This window comes from Cynocephalus volans, chromosome 6 (assembly GCF_027409185.1).
Source record: "Cynocephalus volans isolate mCynVol1 chromosome 6, mCynVol1.pri, whole genome shotgun sequence".
NCBI classification, from domain to species: domain Eukaryota; kingdom Metazoa; phylum Chordata; class Mammalia; order Dermoptera; family Cynocephalidae; genus Cynocephalus; species Cynocephalus volans.
The window spans coordinates 21,047,027-21,073,523 of record NC_084465.1 but is presented as its reverse complement, the minus strand read 5'-3'; the positions used below and the strand labels follow the sequence as shown (position 1 = coordinate 21,073,523).

The 26,497-nt window shown below is 38.6% G+C and overlaps 1 protein-coding gene across 1 annotated transcript; it reads left to right on the top strand.

Moving 5' to 3' along the window:
• Positions 1 to 6,744: 6,744 nt before the first annotated feature.
• Positions 6,745 to 21,182, top strand: STMP1 (short transmembrane mitochondrial protein 1). The gene is made up of 4 exons (XM_063101011.1): positions 6,745 to 6,804; positions 7,146 to 7,331; positions 19,437 to 19,490; positions 20,317 to 21,182. The coding sequence occupies exons 1-4, from the start codon at positions 6,745 to 6,747 to the stop codon at positions 20,389 to 20,391; spliced, it is 375 nt and encodes a 124-aa protein (XP_062957081.1). The 3' UTR covers positions 20,392 to 21,182.
• Positions 21,183 to 26,497: the final 5,315 nt, after the last annotated feature.

Sequence of the window (26,497 nt, the reverse complement as noted above, 5' to 3'; positions counted from 1 at the left end):
CCTCACTAGTAAAAAATAAATACTTAAAAAAAAAAAACAAGCAAAATGTATGGTGTCTTAAAATTGTATCTGGCAAATGATCAACATTATCAGGAATCTAACAAATCTTCCACAGTGGTGGTTTTCCCCTAGAGATATAATTCTGAATGCTAAATTAAAAGCATAGTCTGGAAATTCTAATTTTTTCACCTTTGAACCTATACTGCACTTTTATGATATTCAGGGTTACTTGTGGGGTAGAGTGGATAATAAACGATACCATGCTCTTTTGCAGAATAGTCTACTCAATACTGTGAAAATGTATTATAGAAATGTCCTGTTATTTAGCTTTTGCCTTTTTTTTCCTGCATGTCAAATGACAATGTAATAATTTGCATTTGTTCCTGAGAAATAATTGTGAAATTTCTCAAATGAATCATCTGCCGATATTTCTCATATAAATAGTATGATGGCTACCACTAGGGCAGAAATCTTGCATAATCACTTTATTTCTTGCCCAATTGTATTTATGAAAGTGGCTACATCTACTTCTCTTTCCAGGCAGCAGTTATTTCAGCCTAATACATAGGAGAGACTGATGAGAGGGAGAAAGAGCCTTGACTTTCATGTACTAGCAGAAATTTAATATTTAGTTCTATATTGATGCGTTTTTTAATCTTATAACATTTCCATGCTTTTGGCATCTTAGGCTTTATTAATATTATATTTTGAAATTAATTTACTGCCCATCAGTTATAAACAGTCCTTAGCAGGAAAGCATCCTGTTAATAAATAGAAGTCTAAGAGGGATGTGAATGAATAAATAACTGGATCTAAAATGTAGTCATAATGCCTGTTGCTCCACTGGTCTGGCATATGGTAGTCTTTACCAAATGTAACACAGGTATGAACCCAGAAATAATCAGCAAAGGGCCAGGGGCACAGAATCAAAGCATTTTATAAACCTCTGAAGCGTGATGCCTTCCACAGGAGAGAGGGTGTAGCTAAGTTCGGAATTAATTAAGATTTTGTATTTACTAAGGCTTCATTATCTTGTTTTCTCATTTCTTCCACAATTACACCCAACTGTGGATCAGAAGTTGGGGCCATAGAGAAGTGTGGGAGGGAGTGATGGGGAGAACTGCAGCTGCGTTGTGCTGCCACCAGAAATGCTGTTTGTATCTCACGTACCTGCTTGACTTTCTGTTAACCTGGGGCATGCAGAGAGGGTGTTAGGTGCAGCACACACGGGATCTTCGATAAAGCTAGCATTTAGATATTTTGTTTTTAAAAGTTTTATTATTTAAAGGGTAGGTTCATTTATTCCTCAACAATACTAAATAGGAATTTTTCTTGTTTTTACTCAATTTGGTGGGGTTAAGAAATCAAAGAGTAGTGTATACCTTCTTTCTAGTTGTTACTGTAGTTTTGATATATTGGTACTATAGGAATTACATATCTGGACTTTATCTGAGCTATAAAAGTTGTAATAAACAATCTAGCCTTTTCTAAATATCTATTTTCCCAACTTTGAAAAATTTCGAATATTCAGAAGAGTTGGAAGAAGAGTACGATGAACCCATATACCTTCTACCCGTTGTCAACAGTTTGTACATTTTCTTCATTTCTTTTTTTATATGTATACAAGGGTACTTCAAAAAGTTTGTGGAAAAATAGAATTGAAAGATAATACAAAACTTTCCGTGAACTTTTTGAAGTACCTCGTATACACTGGTTTTCTTAAGTTGTAGACGTCATGACAATTTTCCGTAAATATGTTAGCAAATATGAACAAGGGTGTTTTTCTACCTAATCATAATGTTATGTGTAATCAAATATCACATTCAAGATATTTGACAATAAAATTTTCTAATATTCCATCCATATTCAAATTTCCTCAGTTGTCCTAAAAATATACTTTAGAACTTTTTTTTGACCCAGGATCCAATCAGGAATCACACATTACGTTTAGTTATCTCTTTAGTCACCTTTATTCTAAAACAGTTCCCTGCCATTTTTTTTGGAGGGGGAGTGTTTATTTTTTTAAGCCTACAGCACTCAGTATTCCCAGGTCTCCCCATCCAAGTACTCACAAGGCCCCACCCTGCTTAGCTTCCAAGATCAGATGAGATTGGGCACATTCAGGTTGTTAGGGTGTTACGGCCATAGATGCTTTTACTTTTATAAAGAATATTTTTAGCTCTCTTGATAAGCATGTCATGATTTGTTTGTTTTCTTTTGATTATATTTAGGTTAAGCATTTTTGGCCAGAATACAATTTTACAGGTGATATTGTGCCCTCACTGTATCATATCAGAAGGAACATAACAGTCTGTCCCATTATAAAGTCTGATCACTTGGTTAAGGTGGTGGTCAGCACACATCTCCATTGTAAAGTATATTAGTAAGTATCTGTGGGAATTTACTTTGAGGCTGTGAATATTTTGTTCTCCCAAAACCTTTCAACCATTGCTTTAATCATTCATTTCAATTAAAATATTTTCATTTAAAAAATTGTGTACCGTTTCAATCATACAAATAATATAATCAGTATAATAAACACCCAGCTGTCCACTCTACCCTCATGTCATACACCTAATTTTATCAAAACTTAAAATTACTCATATTTGCTCTAGATCTTTTTTTTTTTTTTTTTTTTAAAGAAATCCATAATAGATACATATGGTTGAGGCCTCTGTGAACTCCCTTATCCCACTTCCCTCAATCTCTCCCATGGATCACCATTGTCAAAAACTGATTGCTGATCTTTCTTATTCATGTTTTATAGTTCCACTACATCTGTGTGTATTCATAAGCACTAAATAGTAATGTTTTGCAGGTTGTTAATCTTTATATGGGCCATCATACTGTATGGAGCAATTTGCAGGTTGCTTTTTAAATTCAACATTGTGTTTTTGATAATTCCTTATGCTCATTTATTAAAATTATGGAAAAGTTACAGTATCCCATTAGACAAATACTCTATGCATTCTACTGTTGGTGGATTGGTAGACATTTAAATTCCCAATATTTTGCAAATGGTGCTTCAATGATGATTATCACGTATGTCTCCTTGGATGAGATGTGACATGTAAGAGAATTCTCTGGATTATGTAACTAGAAGTAGAAATCCCAAATTAGAGATTAAGAGCCTTGCTTTCACTAGACATAGTGATATTTTTCTTAATGGTTGCACACTTGTCCTCCCACCTCGGGCAAGAAGTCCTGTTTGTCCACACCATTGATAACACTTCCAATTGTCATATCTTTTAATTTTTGCCCATCCAATGGGTATAAAATGGTATCTCAATTGATTTGCATATTTTGTGTATTAAATTTTTTTTCTCGTTTATAAGCTATATTTTTTCCCTATTGGATTGTCATTTTGTTTTTGATGTGTAGGAGATAATTATAAATTCCGAAAGTCTTTAATTTTTTCAATTTTCTCTTTGCAGATATTTTCCCCCAGGCTTTTAGGTTATCTTTTCAACTATTTTTTTTTTGATGTAGATGTTTTACATTTTAATGGGTTAAAGCTATCATCAATCTTTTCCTTGATGACTCATGTTCTTTATGTTTTATCTAAAATTTTTCTCCAACCTGAGATAATAAAAATACTTTTCTGTGTTTTCTTTTGACAGTTTAAAAATGTCACTTCCTCATTAGATCATTAATTTCTCTGGCATTGATTTTTGTGAATGGTACAATTTAATTTCACTTTTCCTTTTTTCCATATGGTTAATTTTCTTCTTATTATTGATCTATCAATAATTATGTATTTATTTTTGGCAGCTGGCTGGTACAGGGATTGAACCCTGGACCTTTGTGTTATCAGCACCACACTAACCAATTGAGCTAACTGGCCAGCCCATTATGATTTATTGAATAGCCCATTCTTTCCCACTGTCTGTCATATGTCTCAAAAGATAGTATACCAACACATTTCTTCTTTCACTTATCTTGAAGATCTTTCTATATCAACACATGTAAAGCTATTGTCTCTCACACACACACATAGTATTTCAATATATGTATATTGCATGATTTATTTTAACCAGTTACTTACTGATTATTTCCATTCTTTTGCTACGATGAGTGTTTTTGAACACTCATAATTTCAGCAATTGCTAGGACAAAGAGTATGCTCACTTAAAATTCTGATAGCTTTGGCCAAATTGCCACCATGGAAATTTTAACAATTTATATCCCCATGAGTACTATATAGCTATGCCTGTTTCTCTACTCCTTCCAATTCAGTGTGTTATCAAGCTTTTTGATTTTTGCCAGTCTAGAGAAAAATGGTACCTCATTTTAGTATTCATTTATATTTCTTTTAGTATGAATTCCACTGAGTATATTTTTATATGTTTGAGCCATTCGCATTTCCTTTTCTATAAACTGTTCATATCTTTTGATCATACTTTATTGGACTATTGGTCTCATTGATTTGTAGGAGCTCTTTACATATAAAGGAAATTAGCTCTTTTTCTCCTGTTTTGCAAAGGTGTTTTTCTTTTTTTGCCATATATTATTTTTCATTTTTATGTAGTCAGTGTTATCAATCCTGTATGGCTTCTGCATTTTGTATCACGTTGGTCATGTGAAAAACCTTCCATTCTCATTTGGAGATTATAAAATAATTTATCCCTTTTTTCTCCTAGCAATTTAAATATATATATATATATATATATTTTGACCGGTAAGGGGATCGCAACCCTCAGCACGGTGTTGTCAGCACCACGCTCAGCCAGTGAGCGCACCGGCCATCCCCATAGAGGATCCAAACCCGCGGCCTCAGCACTACCAGTGCCGCACTCTCCCGAGTGAGCCATGGGGCTGGCCCTGTTTTTGTTTTCCTTTGTTTTGTTTAAGATGTTATTTATGTGTGAAGTTTTATTTATGTTATCTGTAACAATTATTTGTGAAGTGTGAAGGTAGGAACCCATCATTTTTTCCAGGTAATGAACCTAGCTAGCTAGTTCAATATCTTTTGCTGAATGATCCATCTTTTCTCCATTTAATGCTCAGAATCACTGGTATGGGATGGAAAAAGGTGGATTGATCAAGAATTAGAATTTTAGAAAGCAAGTATCACAGAAAGCCAATGGATAAAAGAATTGAGGCTAACGGTCCTTGATTACGGTGCTGGTCTCTTGGGTGTTAGACCAGATAGAAAAAGAGCGAAGCCAGAAGGGAGCTCACATGAAGCTTGTGAGGATATGGAATAGCTGAGAGATTGGAGAGCTGGCTAAGGTCAGAGTTGATAGGTGAGGAGGTGGAATTTGGGGGTATAATACTTAACAGGTGGAGCAAGTCCACGGGACCAAGCATGGGTTATGAACATGGTAGTGAATCGCTGAAGTGGTGTGAAGATGAAGGTCACTGGAGCTAAAGAGTTCTGGAAAATACAAGTGTATATGGCCTTTGAAGTCACCCAAGGTTTTAATAACTTGCGGGTGAAAGGAAGGCTATGAGTCAGATGCCAAAGCCTTCAGTGATGAAGGGACTGCAAGGAAATCATCAGCTTAAGACACTGAGAAGGGGTAAAGGGAAAACATGAATCTTAAAGATGTTTTCCTATGAGAATATTTAAGTAAGAATCTGAAAGTAGCAGAGAAAAGCAAGAGTCCTGCCTTGTGTTGAGGTTATTTGGAGAGAGTCTTAAAAGCTTTAGAGGAAAATCCAGCCTTATTTAACGCTTTATCTGTAAGGAGGGGATGAGGTTTTATGCAAGGAATTTCAATAAATATTGCATTCAGAGGGTGTGCCAGACATTTGCTGGGCCCTGGCGATGGAGTCATGAACTGAATAATTGAAATCCTCACCCACACATAGCTCAGTCTGGCATCTTGCAACTCGGAGTGTGGTCCACAGACCACCACCAGTGGCAGCACTTGGGAGCTTCACAGAAATGCAGAAAGCCAGGCCTCATGCCGGACATATTGAATCAGAATCCGCAGTTTAACAAGATGCCCAGGTGAATGGAATGCACATTACAGTTTGAGAAGCGATGGGTAAAACTTGAATCTGGAGAGATTGGAAATTATGGTGTGTTGAAGTCATCTCCTAGTATCCCTTCCCCATTGGTAGCCACTTCAGTTCAAAGAGGCACTGCCCCTTCTAGTTATAGTTCATTGGAGGAACACCTGACACTTGCTCCAGCGATTAGCTTTTCTTTCCCAGGTATTTGAAAATGGTAAAAGAGCAATTAGTCTTTCTATTGGTTGGACCCTTCAACAGTAAAGTAGTTACAGTGGCAATATTCTGGAAAGCAGGAAAAGCTGGAAAGCAGATGTATGAGATGAAACAGATGTATGGAGAACAACAGAAATGGAGAGAAAATGCTGTTTAAATTCCTATAGCTTTACAGTTCCACATTGTTGCCCACTGTCTCTATAATACACTCATTGGTTTTAGCTAATATGATTTGGTTTTTATTACTTGGAACCAGAATTCTGCTTAGTATGGTAGATAAGGGTCAATTAAGAAGGCTGAGAGCAAAGAGAGAAGGATGGTCTTGCTTTGTGTGTTGAGGGAGGTTGAGGGATTTGAGGACCAGGAGCAGGAGGAGGCCAGCTTGTGACCAGGGAAGTTCTGTGATGGGAGAGGCCTCTCAGAACTCACTATCCGCACCAGACACACGCCAAGGATTTATTGGTCCCTCAGATTATCTCATTTGGTCCCCACTGCTTCCTCCCCGTTTAGAGGCGGAAAGTGAACATCAGAGAGGTTAAGCTCATGGCTACCAGGTGCTGGAAGCCAATGATGACTTGTACCCAGCTGTGCCAGACTCCAAAGGCCTGTATCATAAGTCCTCAGCTCAGGGTACATGAATGTGCTATGGCACACTCGTATTGCTTATGAACAATGCAACCCTGCCCCGCTGCCCCGCAGAGTCTGCGTGGGGCCTGGGTAGAATATGTTGCAAAAGCTCCCCTGCGAATCAGCTGCACATTCAGGGGTGGGACCAGCTCCCTCTTCCCGTCCTTCTAGGTCAGGGAGCCCTAACCCTGGCTGTGTATCAGAATCACTGGCATGCTAGGAACAACAAAAATTCCTGGGGCCGGCCCAGGTTTACAGAAGCTGGATGTTCAAAGCTGTCCACCTGGGCTGGGGACCTGCCTGGAGCGCTTTCACCGCTCTGCCAGTTCAGGCTGTAAGTCCAGGGCGCTCCGCCAAGGGGCGCCGCGAGCCGCTTCCGGGCGCGGGTGAGGCAGGTGGGACGGGTGGGACGTGACCCGGAAGCCCACGGCGAGCCCCTCCCCTCGCGCCGGGGGAGCCAGGCTCCGACTGCCCGCGGAGCCTCAACCGCCTTTCGTACCCTCCTCGTCGACGCCATGCTCCAGTTCCTGGTGAGTGGAGCCGCCGAGGAGCGCGGCCCGCAGCCTCGGGGTCGCCTTGGGCCCCTACCCGCCCCCGGGGGCTCTGGACCCCGCCGAGCCGGCTTTGACCCGAGGACCTGGGCGTGGGTCCCACGGTCCCCGCGCCTGGCCATCGCTTCTCGGGGGAGGCCTGCGGGGTTTTCTTCCCGCCTCCCCCCAAATTCCTTTGCCAGTATTTTTCTCCGTAAACGTTTGAAGTGTCACAGAGGGCGTGCGTCTTCACAGCTACTTATTGTGTGCGGTGTCCTGAGTTCGTTGTGTCATCCTCGTGTCACAGCTGCCGTGTTCTTAGTGACTTTTCGTTGTCGTCCCCCCATCTGCGCTCCTGCCCCCGACACAGACCGTATCCCTGGCCTAGAGCGTTTTTGAGGAGGTAGGAGGGCGGGGAGGGCCAGGAGTAGACCTCAAATTAGTCAGAGGCTTAGGGAGCCCTCGTCAGGCCTCTTGTAGTTTTCAGACTTTGAGGACTGAGTCAGACACTGGTATACAAGTAATTTTTCCCCAAATGCTTTTTATGGGGAATATGAGTATGACCATGAGTAAGCAGATTATTTCTCATGGCTCCTTAATTGAATTAAAAGAGTGTTCTGGCAAAACTCAGTATATTTCAAACATTGCCTGGCGAAGATTCCAGGAGGACTTGCCCAATTGCCAAGTGAAAGTTTTTCTACCGAATTATTGTGCTTTCAAAACTTGATACTTTAAACTTTTAATTCTAATAAGAGGCAGATATTCGAATATCTTTTAGATGGTCAGTGGCGCGCTGGTGCTCTGGGAGTGAGATACTTTTCCAAATGCTATATTCTTTTTCTTTTTGGGGCAGCTGGCGGGTGCCAGGATGGAACCCTGGACCTTTGTGTTATCAGTACCATGCCTGAACCAGCTGAGCTAACCAGCACCGTCCCACCCCATGCTGTATTCTTTATCAGAGATGAAAACACAAAAAGTACCTCTTCTGTTCTTTTGAAAGATGGTAATTGATTGTTGATCCAGTTAGCCAAGAGAATATCCTTGACATAAACTGCCCAAGTAAGACAGGGCTGCTACTTTGCCTCTTGAAGTTTCTCCAGTGTTCTGAGAAGGTGTTAGGAATTAGGTATAATTACAGCCGTTTACTTGTGGGAAACAGTTAAAAGCAGTATCAGCCCCCCAGTGTAAGATGATATAATTGAGCCTCCTACTACATCTGTTGCTCATTGATAAATTGGGAGGACATTGATTCAATTACATGTGCTTTTGCCGAATGAGTTTATTTGGTTTTGGAATAAACTTTTCCTGTGTGTAAACATGGATTCTGATTTGAGAATTCAGAATTGTTAGCCTTTAAGGAGAGATGCTGAAGCCATTCACTAAGTTCCTAGCTCAGAAGTAACTGGAACACTGATGTTCTCTCTCCCTCTGGTCTCCCACCTCCTCTTTGCTTTTGTTGCAAGAAGTGGATAACAATACTTTTCTCATTGGTTTTACCTCTGTCAAATGATTCACTAACTCCATAAACTTAAGCAAGTCTTTCTGCTTTCAGTCATTTCATCTATAAAACAATGGCCATTATGTCACAGTGTTTAAGAGGCTAGAATCCAGAGTCAGACCCAGGAGTTTGAAACCTGCCTCCATCATTTGCAAGCTATGGGAGCTCGAGCACTTTATTAAATTTTCTGTACATCTGAAAATAGGAACTCACCTCACGGTTTTGTTGTGAGGATTAAAAATGAGTTAATATATTAAAGTGCTTAAAACAGTGGCACTTAAGGATTCAGGTATTGTTCAGTTTCTCTTTTGTAGGGTGTCAGCTGAACTCTGATTTAGTTTCTTCTCAGAAATGGGGATTAGCTTTCCTCAGAAGAGCAGGTGATGGAAAGGTTTGGAAGTGATGGTATGTCACAAGTTAAGCATGTGCACCATAATCATACATTTTGGAACCGTCTAAGAGAAGCACCCTTTGAAAACCACTGCGTTTGATTGTGTTGTTCGTATATTCCTTTCATTTTTCATTCCCCATCATCTGTCTCAACAGCTTGTTCTCCTAATCTGCTGGATGTTTCTTCCTCCTTTCTTTTACTTCAGTAGCTTCCTTAGTGGCAGTGTGGTTTAGCTAGTTACTTTGTTTTTTGTAATTTTTAATGTTTTTAATTTTTATTGATTGTACATATTCATGGGGCATAGCTACAGTTACTTTAAGGAGGCTTTGGAAGGGAAGCCTAATATGATGGCCCTGTGGCGGGCTTTGTGCACACTGCCTGTGGTCTTGTTACTGGTGTAATTTGTTTCTTTCCTTGCCTCTTGAAGCCTGCAGCACTTGCTACTCTTAAATAACTGTGTCTTTAATTCTTCCTTCCTTGGCCTTGGTCTCCCATATTTCAGTACTTTCTAACAGTCTTTCACATTATAACACCCGAATTATTTTTTACAGAAGAATCTGCACAGAGTGAAAGGGGTGGGCTCTGGGTGCTGGCACCAGTTGGGACACTTTTCTATCTAATCTCTCTTGTTTTCACTGGCTGCGTTTCCCTGCTCTTGGTTACTGTGTGTTGCTCAAGGTTCATTTCTTGACTCTCTGCTCTTCTCTCCATACCCACCCTTAGGGAGCATGTTCCTTGTCATGCCGTCACCTTTCACCTCTGCTGACAGCTTCCAAAACTACCTCGAGTTCTTTTCTTCGAGTCCTTTTCTCCGACTGCCACTTCCCTGACATCACCTACCAACTGAACTTCTCTTGTCTTACCCTCCATCTCAGGCTCCGCATGTCTGGGTCCATTACCTCTTCCTTATACTCTGGTTTCTCTTCAGATCGCATAAATCTTTCGCCTTTTACCATTACCTCTTCCTTCCCAGGCCCTCTCCCACACCTAACTTCTTTCTTTATTCCTCTGCCCTGAATCTCTCAAATTTGAATTGTTGACATAATCTTTGATTTATTTCTCTCCTACGTTCTCCATACAATTTACCTGCTATGTAATCTTGGGCAAGTTACTTAACTGCGCTGTACCTCAATTTCCCCAACATAAATTGGGCAATAATAGTACCTGCTTTATAAAGTTGTGAAGAACACTAGTTAATTCATGAAAATAATTGCACATAGTAAGCATTCAGTAAATGTTAGCTACTATTAAGTGTATTATATTCAAGCTATTAAGTCTTCGTTACTCACCTTATGAAAAGTTCTCTGTATGTTCCCACGGCCAACTTCACAGGTCTTTTTCACTCCACCTTTAGACTAGCTACACCAGCTAGCTGGTGTGGAATTGCAGGTGTCGAGTGGGAAGGGTTGTTTTAGGTGTTGTGGTCCAGCTGACAAGCTGATGCTTAAGTCTGTGCTACTAAGGGTGTCCAGTTTGTGTTCAGTCACCTCCGGTCACAACAAGCTCATTATTTACTCCCCAAATCTCTTTCATTTTTGGTCAGTGACTCCTTACCTGGTTCTACTACTTGATGTTAAAGAGCAGTTCTCATCTGCATGAGAACCTTTTACAAATTTGAAGAGTGTTATCTTGGCACTTCTCTCTACCACCTCCCATCCCCCACCCTAATCTCCCCCCCTCCAGTCTTTTCTTTAAACATTTCTGCCTCTTCCACCCATTCTTCATGATTTCAAATTTGTGCTGGTTGCACTTCTCTGAATATTCTAGTTTTTTTTTTTTTAAAGATGACCGGTAAGGGGATCTTAACCCTCGACTTGGTGTTGTCAGCACCACGCTCAGCCAGTGAGCGAACCGGCCATCCGTATATGGGATCCGAACCCGTGGCCTTGGTGTTATCAGCACCGCACTCTACCGAGTGAGCCACGGGCCGGCCCGAATATTCTAGTTTTTGATTCCTTTTTAAAACATGGCATTGCTCCCAAAGTAGTCTGGTAGGCCTTAAGGCTGTTGCCTCTAGTTTCCCTTACTGCCCTTGCTTCTGTCTTTCCCTATTGCAGCTGCCAGAGTAATCATCCAGGATGAATTGCCTTACTCACATGCTCAGAAACTGCCAGTGGCCTCTGTGTCCTTCCAATCAAATCGTAACCCCGTTACTTGATTTTCAAGGTTTGCTAATCTCGTCCCGATTTCTTTTTCTTTTTCTTTTTCAAAAGATGACTGGTAAGGGGATCTTAACCCTTGACTTGGTGTTGTCAGCACCACGCTCACCCAGTGAGCCACCCGCCATCCCTATATGGGATCCAAACCCGTGGCCTTGGTGTTATCAGCACCACACTCTCCTGAGTGAGCCACAGGCTGGCCCCTGATTTCTTTTTCCACCGCCTTCAGCATACAGTCCTCTGTTTTAGATGAGCTAGGCTGATCTCACTGATCCATGACCAACTTGTGGGTCCTACTTGTGTTCATACCTTCCCACATGATTTTTCCCTTTATACTGCTTTTTGTCTCCCCAGCTTCTCTTGAGGGCCTAGCTCCCATTTTCTCCATGAGGCTTCCCTGATAACTTAAGCTCCTGAAATCTTTATACTATTATGTATTTACATTATTATGATCCATCTCCCCATTTATTTAGGTCTTACATGTCTTCCATCAGTGTTTTATTATGTTCTCAGTAATAGTCTTGCATCTTGTTTGTTATATTTATTTCTCGGTATTTTTAAGTTTTGTTATTGTGAGCCATGTCCCTTTTAAAAATTACATTTTCAAAGTAATTGTTGCTGATATATAGAAATGCTAATAACTTTGGTATATTGATTTTGTATCCTGCAACCTTCTTGTCTCTTGGCTCCAGTAGTTTTATCTGTAAATTCACTTGGAAGTGAACCAGTGAAGGCAATACTGTGAAAGCAATCATATCTCCAGTGAAGGCAAAAATTGACAGTTTTGTGTTCTTTTCCAGTTTTATTACTCTTATTTGCCTGTCCATCTAATCTTCCTTACTTCATCATGTGATTTAGGACTTTCCGTGTAATGAGAGTAGACACCCTAGTTTTGTTTCTGCTTTTTGTAGGAACGCTTAAGTTCTTTTTTTTTTTTTTTTTTTTTTAAAGATGACCGGTAAGGGGATCTTAACCCTTGACTTGGTGTTGTCAGCACCACACTCACCCAGTGAGCGAACCGGCCATCCCTATATGGGATCCGAACCCGTGGCCTTGGTGTTATCAGCACCACACTCTCCCGAGTGAGCCACAGGGCCGGCCCACGCTTAAGTTCTAATACGATGTTTGCAGTTGTGATATTTTTTTAGCGGAGTAAGGAAATTCTCTTCTGTTTCTGGTTTAGAGTTTTTATTATGATTGGATATTGAGTTTTATTATGCTGTTTCCCCATCTGGTGATATGATTTTTCTCCTCTAATATATTAATATGAATTAGATTAGTAGGTTTCTAATACTAATACAGTACAAAGCTCTTAAACTGTGTGGTCCATTGAGACCATCACTTGGTGATGTGCTGTGTTGTGTTCACTGCACCGTCATGTGTTTCAGTCTTGGCTTTCTAGAATATATCTTAAGTTCTATGGGAAGCAGTACCATACCTTACACTTGCATTTTCCAAGCACATGACTTAGTTTGGGGACCTGCAAGGCACTTAGTCAGTACTTTGTAATTTATTTCATTTATTTCATTTTAGCTCTTCCTCTTTTGCCTCATTACTACTCATAAGATATTTTAATATTTGAATCGGCTTCTTTGAGAACAGGCAAACCAGTTCTACCTGGTGCACCTTTTCCCAGAGTGTTACTGGCTGACTTTTTCATGGATGTCCCTTTTTAAGTTACTGGCTCAATTAAAGAATTAATAGCTTTTTAATTTCTTCATTCTCTAAGGAAGATTATTGAATATAAAAACCTAGTTTGCCTTTTTAAAATGTGCTTCTCTGTGATAGTAGTAGAAGGGATATAGATTATATCCTGTGCAGATTTTGTTTTAATGTAAAGAATGTGGGTTTTATTATTACTTGTGAACTTTGTGAACTTTGATAAAGTTCTGCACACCGAGTTTAAAGACTAAGACACAGAAAAGGCTGAGTTTTTTTTCCTGCCTCCTTGGAATGGAGTCTCCTGTCTGCTTCTCTAGCTGAGTCTGAAATTGAGATATAAAAGTATTAATTTATCTTTTATTAATGTTAGATAATGTGTACTTTCCGTTTTCTTGTCAGTGTGTAGATTTTCTCACCTCAGACCGTAAGTCATTTTTAGATTGGCTAGACTAATCTTATTTATCCTTTTGAATGTAGTTGTAGCTATATTTGCTAAATAAAATGAGATTATTTTTAGATTTCTTAAACCCTTGTTAGTAAATATAAAATAGCTCATATTCTATGTCATAACTTGGGTTTGGGCATGTCATTTTTGAAAATGTAGTTTGATGAGTCCTACTTCAGATTCGTCAGATACTTTGGGGTATTGTCAGCCACTTTGGGTTATTGCCAGGAGCCATTCTCAGATAAAAATCGTAGCTTCCCTTGTTGATCTACATACACAACTTTTTCATTGGGGAAAGGTTTGAACAAATGATAAGAGTCAGTTTGCTTTGGAATTGGCTTTCTTCTTTTTAAGAGTTAGTGCTTTTTTTATGTTAACAGATAAAATGTGACTAATCTACTCACATGTGTCCATATATAAAAAGGAGCCAACTGACAGCTCTCATATACAGAGCCAACTATTTATTTGAGCGGTTCTCACTTTATCAGTTTTGAGATTTCCTTTCTTTTTAAACATTTTTCCAATCTGGAATCCTTGAAGTTGTCTTTGATTTCCTCAGTTTCATTCCATACAGCTGATGTTATTTTACCAAATCTTAATGATTTTTTTATAGCCTTGAGATATCATTCATACCATACAATTCACCCATTTAAAGTATATAATTCAATGATTTTTAACATGTACACAGAATTGTATAACCATCACCACTATGTAATTTTATGTCTAAAGTTTCATTGCCTCAAAAAGAAACCCTGTACCCACTAGCATTCGTTTCTTATTCCCCTCTTACCCAGTGCTAGACAACCACCAACTTATTTTGTCTCTTTATGGATCAGTCTATTCTGGACATTTCCTTTATTTATTTTTTTAAAGATGACTGGTATGGGGATCTTAACCCCTGACTTGGTGTTTTCAGCACCACGCTCTCCCAAGTGAGCTAACCAGCCATCCCTATGTAGGGATCCGAACCCGTGGCCTTGGTGTTATCAGCACCACACTCTCCCAAGTGAACAACAGGCCAGCCCTCTGGACATTTCCTTTAAATGGAATCATACAATATGTGGACTTTTCTGACTGCCTTTCATAATGTTTTCAAGGTTTACCATGTTGTAGCATGAATCAGTAGTACTTCATTTTTTTTATGGCTGAATAATATTACATTGTATGGATATACCACATTTTGTTAGTTATTTCACCAGTCGATGGACATTTGAGTTGTTTCCACCTTTTTGCTGTTATAAATAATCTTGCCAGGAATATTTGTGTACAAGTTTTTATGTGTATATGTGTTTCAGTTTTCTTGGGTATAAAAGGCTACTTCAAAGTGTTCATGGAAAGATTCGTATTATCTTTTAATTCTATTTTTCCATGAACTTTTTGAAGTATTCTCATGTACCTTGAAGTGGATTATTTCAAATGGTAGCTCTCTGCTCAAGTTTTTGAGGAACTGCTAGACTGTTTTCCAGAGTGGTTGCACCATTTTACATTCCCACCAGCAAAGTGTGAAGGTTCCAAATTCTACACATCTTCATCAACATTTGTTTTTGTTGTTGTTGTTGTTTTTAAAAAGATAACCGGTGAGGGGATCTTAACTCTTGACTTGGTGTTGTCAGCACCACGCTCTTTCAAGTGAGCTAACCAGCCATCCCTATATAGGGTTCCGAACCCGTGGCCTTGGTGTTATCAGCACCACACTCTCCCAAGTGAGTCATATGCTTGCCCTTGTTTTTTGTTTGTTTTTTTTTTTAAAGCCATCCTAGTGGGTATAACTTGGTACCTCGTTGTGGTTTGATTTGCATTTCCTCAATGACTAATGATGTTGAGCATCTTTTTATGTGCTTGTTGACCATTTATATCTTTTTTTGGAGAAATCCTTTCAAATTCTTTGCCCATTTTTAATATTCTGGATACAAGTCTCTTGTGAGATATATGATTTGCAAATATTTTATCCCATTCTGTGGGTTGTCTTTTCAATTTCTTGTCTTTGAAACACAAACATTTTTAATTTTGATAAAGTCCAATTTATTTTATTTTATTTTTGTCACTTCTGCTTTTGGTGTCATATCTAAGGAAAGCACTGCCTAACCCCTGGCCATGAAGATTTATGCCTATGTTTTCTTCTAAGAGTTTTATAGTTTTAGGTCTTACATTTAGGTCTTTGATCCATTTTGAGTTAATTTTTGTATATGATGTTAAGGCAGGTCTCATTTATTCTTTTGCATGTGGATATCCAGTTGTTCCAGTACCATTTTTTGAAAAGATTGTTCTTTCCCCATTGAATGTCTTACACCCTTGTTCAGAATCACTTCACCCACTGTAAGTGTAAAGGTTTATTCCTGGCTCTTCATTCTGTTCCATTGATCTTTATTGATATCTAAGAAGAAAAACAGTTCATTCGTGTTTGCTTGCTACCCCCCATGGCAACACAATAATCTGGACTTTTCTCTAATTTGTACTTATTCTGTCTTTTCTGAGTATAGTTACCAGGTGAATGTTTCCAAAGCAGCGCTTTCATCGTGTTGCTGTGGTTGAAGAGCAATCAGTGGCTCTCTACCATTATTGCATGTGAACGGAACTCATTTGCTTGCTTTTCTTTCTTTTTTTTTAAAGATGACTGGTAAGGGGATCTTAACCCTTGACTTGGTGTTATCAGCACCACACTCCCGAGTGAGCCACGGGCCGGCCCTTTTGCTTGCTTTTTGAGGTCCATCAGCTAGTCCTGCCCAGCTCTCCATTCCTATTTGTCTCCATTCCTTAACTCAAATCCTCTTTTCTAATCACGCCTGTTTCTTTTATTCCAGTCATCACATCCTCATTCCTCTCTTGTGCTGCTTTGATTCTCCACATTCAGTTCCCTTCCCAGTTCCTTTGCTAGTTTAAATTTTAACACTTCTTCAGCATTTTTAGAGCCTTGAATAACAACCTGAGGTACCCTATCTCTTTCAAGTATGGTTTCTTAAAAGAATCACTTCTGTATCATTCATTTTGCCACTGAATGCTTGACCTAGTTGTGGTGTTTGGAGCATCTGTCACATTCAAGATCCTGTGGTGGGTGCTGCCTTCTGTTATATAACTATTTTACTTATATGTAGCTTTTCTTCCTATACATTATATAAATTCTTTAAGGGCAGAGACCATTTTTTATTCTTTCGCAAGGCAGAATATGAAGTTAATTTTTAGTCTATAATGGTCTGCAGTCCCTTAATCAAAATCTTTGGGGGCCAGATGTATTCAGGAAATCAGATTTCTGTCAGATTTTAGAAGGGTAATAAGCTGCATGAATCTTGATACTTAACCCTAGCAGAGTCTGGGATAGCACTTTGTAATCAAATACTTTATTAAGATTTTGGCCATTAAACATATTCTCCAGTTGAGTTTAGAACAGAATCCTATATTTACAGATTTCTATTTCTATAGCAAAAAAATGATTATTCACACTAAAGTGTGATAAATAAAGCTATAAATAGTCTTATATCAGTTCAGATCAGGTGTGATTTTGCTGCCAAATGAGTTATGATGAATTGTATTTTGGATAGAGTTTGGGGTTTCAGAATTGTGGATAATGGATTGTGGATCTTCACTGATTCTGTGTGTACTTTGTAGAGCTGGAAAATGCCATTCTCTTATGTATTGCTCTGTGCCAGTCTTGACTTTTCTTCTGGGGATCTTAGCACCAGCCTCTTCGCCCTGTATACCGCTTTCCTCATGGTCTTCCTCTGTCTGCAGACTTCTAGTGTTATCCCCAAGGTGGCTGAAAGGTGTCCCCAAGGTGACTTTTTCATACTCCTAAAGGTCAAAATTATGGCAGAGAATATGTGATAGTAATGTCTTTAGTGTTGAGCTTAGGAAGAAGGCATTTCACTTCCTCTGCACTGTCTTCTCTGCAGGGAATAGTATGGGGGGACCAAATGATGTGGAGGGGAACCGTAGTAATGGCATCCAGCTTACACAGCTACTGGCGAGGCTTCCAGATCTTGGCCTGGAAGAAGTTAAGCATTCTTGGCCTGCAAAGAGGTTTCAGCCTCATTCAAGATCTTCTATAATCTGGCACCAGTCTAACTTCTTAGGCTGAATCACTGTTCCTCAGATTTAGATTTTATTTGTCTAAACTTGTCTGTTGACTATCCCATGAACAACATATATGCTTTTCCAGCGTCATGCATTTTCTACAACATTTCTCTTAATGAGTTACATTTCTCTTCTTGTGTTTTTTTTTTTTTTTTTTTTTTTTGGTGGCTGGCCAGTAATGAGATGTATTTAATTTTATAAAATCCCATTGGTAGTTCTGGTAGTATTCTGAAATTGGAATTGGATGTGATTTCTCCAGAGGCCCATGGTTTTTGTTTTGTTTTGTGTCTTTAAAATAACTGCTAGTTTTTCACATGCCCTGTTGCCTTCTGAAGTTGCCAAAATGAAGCCACATTAGGTATGCCATATTTATTTTCAGACTCACAGGGTAAGAACTAGGAATCTTAGAATGCTAGAGCTGGAACATTACATTGTTAGTATAATCATTCTGCTTCTTGGTGCCACCTTGGTAAAAATGTTTTTGCAAGTTGTGTCTGATTAATCAAATGATCAGAGAAAGGTCTATGATTAGAGACTACATTAGCCTGTTTTATGTTTTTTTACTTTGCTAACAAGAAACCAATTTAAATTATGCTTTTGGTGTTTCAAACATGTAACCTTAAAGCTTAGTAGTGCGTCCCCAGCTTGAAGATAAGTTTCGACCATGCCATGTGTGATCGATGATGTTAAGTGCCACACTTTGTTTTTCTATTTTAAGCTCTCTGCTGTGTATTGATTGACTAGGAGCAACAATGATTAAACAAAATGGAAAAAAAAAAAAAAAGATGCTAGTTTGAATTCATGAAATTAGAAATTAGGCTCCACTTGGAAGTTCTTAATTACTAAGAGAAAAACAGGGAATTATCATTAAAACTCAAAGCTTAGGAGCTTTGGCCCTTTTGGTGTGTAGAGAGTACTCTAAGTTTTCATGAAATAGTTTTTGTTCAGGAGAATAGTCACCACATGGGATGTAAACATTTGTAGTTCTCTAAAAATCATGCCTTTCTCTTTTGTCACTGAGTTAGGCTGTGTTCCCCACAGCCCTTAAGTGTCCTACCTGTCAGACCACCCATGGCCGAGTGCTAAGCCATATGTGCTCTCAGTGGTATGTCAGAGTTTCTTATTCTTTTCTGCCATCACATATTTTAGTCTTAGAGTGTATATCTAATTTAGGTTGTCCTGTGCCCCTTGTTGTGAATGACTCTGGACAAATCTCTTCCCCATCCTGGGTCTCAAGTTCCTCTTTTGAAATATGAAGAGATTGAACTATGAGATCCTGTGATTTTACTGAATACTTTTTTTTTTTTTTTAAAGATGACTGGTAAGGGGATCTTAATCCTTAACTTGGTGTTGTCAGCACCACGCTCTCTCAAGTGAGCTAACCGGCCATCCCTATATAGGATCTGAACCCATGGCTTTGGTGTTAGCAGCACCACACTCTCCCAAGTGAGCCACAAGCTGGCCCCCTAACTGAATACATTTTTATTGAATAATTTTTACTTGATGTAGAGAGGAATAACAATACCCATAACCAAAAAAAAAAAAAAAAAAAAAAAAAGATTGCAGCATTTAGCAACAAAAATCAGAACATTGGTTTGGGTTTCTAGAACTTACAGTCAAGTATTTATGGGGATGAGGGGATAAGGAGAATTTAGGGTAGATTTACTCACTGCCGCCATTTATTCTTACTTTTGTATGCTCTTTAACCTTTTGGGAGTGTATTGTTTATTTTATAGAAGAAAAATGTGAATCTCATACTCAGTCCTAAACTGGACACCAGGGTCTTCTAATACAATACATATTATCTATGTATTTTGGTTTGGAATCAGACTGGCACGGACTCAGTATGCAGTGTATAACTCTTTCTGTTCTATTCTTTCAGCTTGGATTTACTTTGGGCAACGTGGTTGGAATGTATCTGGCTCAGAACTATGACGTAAGTGGCCATATCCTAGTCCTCCTTGATTCCATGTAACTGTTTTAGAGTGATTTTTCTTTGTTGTGGTAAGTGTATCTTTCAGCATAAATGAGGTGTATAGGGCTGAGGAAGAAGTCCTGAGTTTTGGAGAAAGATTTTCCAATGTCTGAAAATATGGTCTAATTCACAGAACCATCCGTCTTCCATATTACCACAAGAGGGCAAAATCCCATCAGTTTAGGTGGTCCTAGGCCATGCTCGTTAGCACAGAGTAATTAATATTAAGTTGGGTTCTTAAAATTCTATGGAAAATCATGTGATAAGTGAGCATTTAAAGATTATTGTGGCTGGCCTGTTAGCCCAGTTGGCTAGAGTGTGTTATAACACCAAAGTTAAAAGAAACAAAAAATTGGATGGTCTTTTCAGATCCCCTACCCACTAGTAGAAATGACTGACAATTTTGGAGATCGATCTATGTCATATAGCACATTTAAGGAGAACAGAGTTTTGTAAAGTGGGGAGTTGCGTTAATCTCGCTTTATAGATGGGGAAGTTAAAAACCAGGTGGCACAACTGCCCATGAATTTGCTTTGTCAGTCTTCACTTGGGACATATGGTTTTCTAGGCAAGGGCTTTATTATTAAAAGTAGAAGTGAGGGTCTGACTTTCAGAGAAGGGAGCATATTTCATATGCAGTTATGAGGCTAAGAAATACCACTGTTTTGCAGGTCTCTTTCAGGGGAAAATAAAAACTTGTAAAACCATTTATCTTTGGAAGAAGAGAAGTAAAAGAATGTTGATTAAGTAGATGCAAAATTATAATAATCTCTTTTTGTTTTTAAAGATACCAAACCTGGCTAAAAAATTTGAAGAAATTAAAAAGGACTTGGATGCCAAGAAGAAACCCCCTAGTTCATGAGGTCAACTCCAGCACTGCCTTCTGGATACACTGATTCTACTACTCCTTTTGAGGGCCTCCTTTACCATCTGAACGTTTTCATCTCCAGCCTCAGCAGTTTTCTTCTTTGCTAGACCCTGTGTTGCCTTAGAGCACAAATGGGGCCACAAGTTCCCAACTACCCTTACTTATGCAACATCTTCACCTCTTCCCGTGTCCTCCGTCCAGCTGCTTGGGAGGCTCTAAGACTGGAATTATGGTGCTAGATTAGTAAATATGACCTTTAATTAGTAGTCTCTCCCTTATTCTTTGGAATTTCTACTACCTTTTGTCAAAGAAGAGTCGAGTTTTGTGTAGCTGATCAGATACAAATAATGCTGATTACACAGTGTAGCAATTGGGTGCTTGTTAAACATTTGCTACTAAATTATGTTGTTTCAAAGTAATTAAATTATCCAGAAGCCAGTTTCTGGTGAATTACCCATTTATTTTATACTGTTGTCAGGCAGTTCCATAGTCGTTAATTTAACCAATAAATCAATTTGCTGTTGGTTAACTGAAAAACTATATCCTGAGAATCCTGTCAGGAACTGGAGAATTAAAAAATATGCAAAATAATGGACTTTGCCCCAGTAGAGTTCATAGTCTATTTAGTATGCATGTTTTTCCTTAATGATGTATTTGATCTCCTTTCTCTCAAAAGAATCATACTTGGGATTACAGGTACATTTGACATTACATGGTAAGTGAGAAGTTGTCTGTAAAGGAAATTTGATGCCTTTTCACATTAAAAAGATTTATTTACATTACAACTTTATAGTGATTCTCATTAGAAAAGTGTGGCCCAAATGTATAATAAAACCAGCATCTCTAGAAGGAGAATTTCTTCTTGCCACAGTTGATGGTTTGTTTTTCTTCCTGCCATCAGAAGTCACCCTTGAAATTTGCCAAATGTAGTAGTCCTTTTTTTTTTTTTTTTAATTTGAATAGGTAACTTTTCTTATGGGTCAAGATACAACAGTGATTTTGTATAAAGGGCCTCCCTTGCTGTCCTCTCGCTCCTAGCTTCTCTTCCTCAGGCAGACACCACTTTTCCTGTGGATTTTGAGAGAGAGTCTGTGCCTAAACAAATACGTGTTCATGGGTTTTTGTTTTTTGTTTATTTTTCTTTAAACACAAGTGTTAACAAACTGTCCTTAGAGGTCTGCCCTTTGCTTTTTTTTTTTTTTTTTAAATAGGGATTATCAGTATGTAAGAAACAAGGAACCTTATTCCTTTTTTGACTGCATAAAATTCTGTTGAATGGATATACCATAATTTAATCTACTAGTGAATGTTTAGGTCATTCTTTTGCTATTATGGTGATAACCTTGAACCTAATGTTATTATACATATCTATGCAGGGTAGAGCTGTTATTGTACATATCTATGCAGGGTATAGCTACAAGATAAAGTCCTAGAGTGTAAAGTGATTCTACTTCTCTTTGAAAACATGGATCTCATATACATGGAGTTAAGTTTTATCCCTGCTATGGTTTGGCTTCTCTCTATCCATGTGATCATGGGCAAATGACTTATTCAGCTGAAACTCTTGTATTATCTTTAAGATGTGGACATAATACCTACCTCATAGGGTTTTCATGAGAAATAATTGAGATAATGTATGTGATGTGTTGCATAATGCTTTGCAAATTGTCCAATAAATAGTAGATGTTAGTCCAAACATGCTGCTTTTGACCACGGTATTTTTGAATTTCTGCAGTCACTTTTAGGACCAGTTTATGAACCATGTGAAATCTGTCTTTATTCTGTGGTTACTCTCTTTGATACTGCTGAAAATTTCTAGTATTCACCTTGATCATACCACCTGGCTCATAAAATTTGATCTAGAATTGCTGAATTGTTAGCAGAGTGAAGTACAGCTTCAGAGGATAAAGGTATATCACCCTTGAGAATATTCAAGATTCTAGAAGCTTAGAAAGCCTTTTCCAAAGAGGGATTTCTTGTTATCAGTCATGATAGCATTGTTATTAGGTGTGTGTGCTCTCCCAGAGTGGCTGCTTTGGGGATGAAGATCACTTAGATGTTAGAAGATTAGGTCTCTTTATATAACACCTTGTAAACAAGGCCCATTTGGACTTAGGGCTCCCCTCAGGAGTGACATAATCTTGCTGATAGGATCATTTCTACCAGTGGGAGCCAGCCATCCAGCAAACAGTTCATATGTTCAATTTCACCATGTAAACTGCTACACAATAAATACAGGCTGACTTAGCGTTCACCATTCAGATACCCTCTCCTAGTTTTATGTTCTTGCAGCAGTGAAAAGGAACTCAGAGTTCTCAGGCAAGATGATTTTTACAAAGACATATGTTGGAGGAACCCAGCCCAGCATAGACTTTAGGGTGTAGTTGAAAATTTGTAATGTGGATGGGTGGTTGTGGTGAGTGGGGTTGTGGCGATTGGGATTATGGCACTGAAAGTTACTCTTTTCCTAGGTGTTTTTTAGGAACCCTTGCTGCACAGATCAGTGGAATGATGGGAAGAAGCACCACAAGACATGCCCTTTTTTCCCCCTTTAAATATGTTTAAAAGCTACTGTTAAGGTGATTTAAGAAAATTTTTTGCCACACCTAACCATAAAAGGAGGGTTACTCAAAATACTAGTGCGGATTACTGTGACATGTGAAATATAGGACTTTAGGATTGATGTTGGAAACTTAATAAACTTGAAAAATTCATCCTTAAACTGTAACTCTCTCAAACAAACCAAAAACAAAGGGAGAGGAAAAAAAAAAGGAGAAAAAAGCAAAACAACCTTATTTAAAATTATCAAAAGGGGCTGAATTTGACGAGTTGAAGTTACCAGTTGATGTCTTTAGACTTTTTTTTTCTGATTTAGTGTTTTATGTAATTAAGCAGTTACGTCTTAAAAGAACAATTTTATTTCCTTTTTCTAACTCATTTATTCAATTTTCATCTGTATGACTATAGAGAAAAGTAAGATGTGTGGTTTTTCTAGTTGTACATATTGGTTCATAGAGCTTACATACACATGTATAATGTTTTCATTTCCACTAAGCAGTTCACTCCCAAGATACTATGCCGATGTTTGTTTTTCTGCTGAGGTTTACCTCACTTTTAATGCTTTTTCTGAGTTAATCCTTCTGAAGGAACACTATATACTGTACTGGAGCAAATAAGTCTATTCTCAAACTTCTGGTCTTGGGTTTTGCACGTAGCATTTCCATTCCTTATGCAGTTGAATGAGTTCTTTTTTCCCTACTATTAGGGCCTTGCCATTTGGAAAAGAACAGGGTGGTGAAGGGAAAGTATTTTGAGACCTTGTTTGGTCTTAATAGGGAGTTCATGACACTTAAATTTTCAAATGTTCAGCTTATACCTTTTCGAAATCTGGTTGCAACATATTCAGCTAAGTGAGTACTGAAGACCTAATGTATGGCCTGTTTTGCAAGTCACTGGGAAAGAAAACAAAAGAACTGAGAATAGATTTTGTGGAAAGTGCCCAGGGTGGGGTGTTGCAAAACCTGGGTCCTGGGCATGCTTGAATCACTGTCTTGGTGGAGGACTGTGTAAAAGGTGCAGTGCAGTGGCATCATACATGCACAGTTGTACAGGACTGGGAAGAAAAAGGTGCCGTGTAAATAGTGTGGACAGTTGTGCTTAGTGTTTATTCAACGTGGGCAACCCCAGAATGAGCTACCTGTGTACTCAGTTGGTCTCAGTTCCCTCTGTGTTCTAACAGTTTTGAGTATCTTGTTATGAGAGTGATACTAGTGTTTGGAGATAGTTTTTTAAACAGTGTGGTCCCCACATGTGAAGCCGGTTACCTCATTTGGTGTTCAGCTGAAGAAACTGATCTGTTCTCACAAAGGAGGGAGAACCATGTTATTTATCAAAACATGGCACGTGAGTCTTTGTGGCATGTAAATGCTAATGTAAAAGACTGTATACTGTGTATGAAGATGACTTAACAGAATTTCAAAGGCAACTTTGACTAAGCAAATTTGATATTTGACTTGAGAATAAGATACAACTATACTTTTAGTGTCTTTGGCTGTGTTTCATCGTCTGGATAATGAGCTGGTATGAGATGATCATTTACAGCTTTTCCATATACATAGTGTGATATTAGAAGATAAAAATCAAATTATGATATATTTGCAAGACACACAAAACTTGTAGTTATTATCCAATAGTGGAGTGATTTTAGATGACAAGGAGTTATTAATTATATCTGACATTTCCTGTCACCGGAATGGGAAGTCTTATTTGGCCTGAATCTCGGTCATGGGAAAGAACAGTGCTGTTCTTGAGAGCAGTCAGTAGACCAGACTGAAATAAATGCACTTTCTAACTTGACTAGTTGAAGGCATTAGCTACTTGCAATACCTGGTAGCAATTGCTGTGGGGAGTTGGCACTGTTTCTCCTTTAGGGTGAATCAGGTTCTCAAATAGCTGAACAATGGCCAATAATTCTAAGTTCACTTAATTCTAAGTCAGCTTTTCTTTCTTCTTTCTCATTACCCAGAACCTTTTGATTATCTGTGTCATTGTCTTATTGTGTGACATAGGGGCTGATGGTCTGAGTTCTATAATGGATCAGAAATGTGATGATTTGGCTGCCCTGTCAATAGGGGTAACATCCTGACGCTTTTGAACATTTTAAAGCAAAATGACTACAGAGATGCTCGCTTGATCAAACCAACTGTAGTATACTTAATATTGGTATTTCATTTTGGCTCATGAGGTCTTCACTATTATATTGGCAAAATAATTTTATCTTAGCTAATAAATAGGGCAGAAACACTAATATTTCCTGTTATACCTGGTCAATCACATGCTGTGGTTGGATTGTGCAAGTGTTGACTGGCACAAAAGAAACTTTACAACTTACACTTGATAAATTATAGGAGTGTTTTATAGATAAATTACTGTTGTGGGAAAATCGTACATGCTATCAATAGTAATTTAAAATCAGTTAAAACAGTGCTATAACTGGGAGACTCCTTTTCCCAGTGATGTACTTAGCAAACAACTGATGGTAGAAATCAGAAATATGTAATGCCAGCAAACTGGAGAGATCGAGAGCTATATTCAGTCACATAACAAGGACATCTATTGTGGAGAAGATGTCATGGTCTTTAGGAGGAAGAAGGAGGCCTTGGTTTCCAGAGTGGTTTTTCTTGTGGGAAACATTTATTGAGCAGTTACAGCTTACATTTGTGGAAGTTGCTGGGGGAATTCAAGACACATATACATTTTCCCTCCCCTCAAGGGGCTCATGGATGTGTAGGAAGTGACTGATGTGTTTGGACCTTTGGGTGCTACCTAGTACTTTGTTGTCTCAGGAACAAACTACTCATTAAGTCCTGAAACAGCCAGTCTAATATTAATAGTGCTGTGGTCTTAATTATAGTTTTGGTCTCCCTAATGAGGAGGTTATGAAAGTTTCCCCTCCTTTTCAACCAAGCCAATGGTATCTGTGGTTAGAGACAGGTGGAGAGAGAGATGCTAATCTCAATGTGTCATCATTGTTTACTTCCTTTTCCTTTGACAAAGAGACCACCACCAGCCTCCTTCTGAAGGGGAACACTATTTCCTTATAGGAGTCTGGTACCAGGGTAAAGGAACGCCATTGAAGAGAATTGTTTAAAATGGAATCAAAGTAGTGATAAAAGAGTACAGATTGCCACAAAGAGGACCTACTAAGAATTGCCTTTTTGTACAGAAAACTTAGGATAGAAACACTTAAGAGAAGGGAACTGACATTAGGTCTCAAGTTCTGGGTGAGGTTTTTCCCCAAAAGAGTTGTCACTGGTTTCACTATCTGCATGGTTAGGATGATTTGCATATCTCCTTCAACTCCTAAGAAGGTATTAATAATAACGTAAAACCTAGTGAGGCTAGTCTGTTTGTGGGGCTTAGCCTCTGAGGAGCAACCAAGACCGGCTTGCTTCTTTCCTATCTTCAGAAAGAATTGATTGGAAAGACTAGATACAAGGAAATGAGAACAGTTTTAGGTTTTCTGGAGCTATGGTACTAAGGAAAGAGGGAAGGGAAGGGAACACTAACAGCCAAGCATGTGTTTGTGGTTGTTGGATTC

Excerpts from the sequence above, each read along its gene's own strand:
- STMP1 (XM_063101011.1), top strand. The coding sequence starts at position 6,745 with ATGACTTGTACCCAGCTGTGCCAGACTCCAAAGGCCTGTATCATAAGT. Across the intron at positions 6,805-7,145 it reads TCATAAGTCCTCAGCTCAGG|GGCGCTCCGCCAAGGGGCGC; the intron begins GTACATGAATGT and ends CTGTAAGTCCAG. Across the intron at positions 19,491-20,316 it reads ATCTGGCTCAGAACTATGAC|ATACCAAACCTGGCTAAAAA; the intron begins GTAAGTGGCCAT and ends TTGTTTTTAAAG.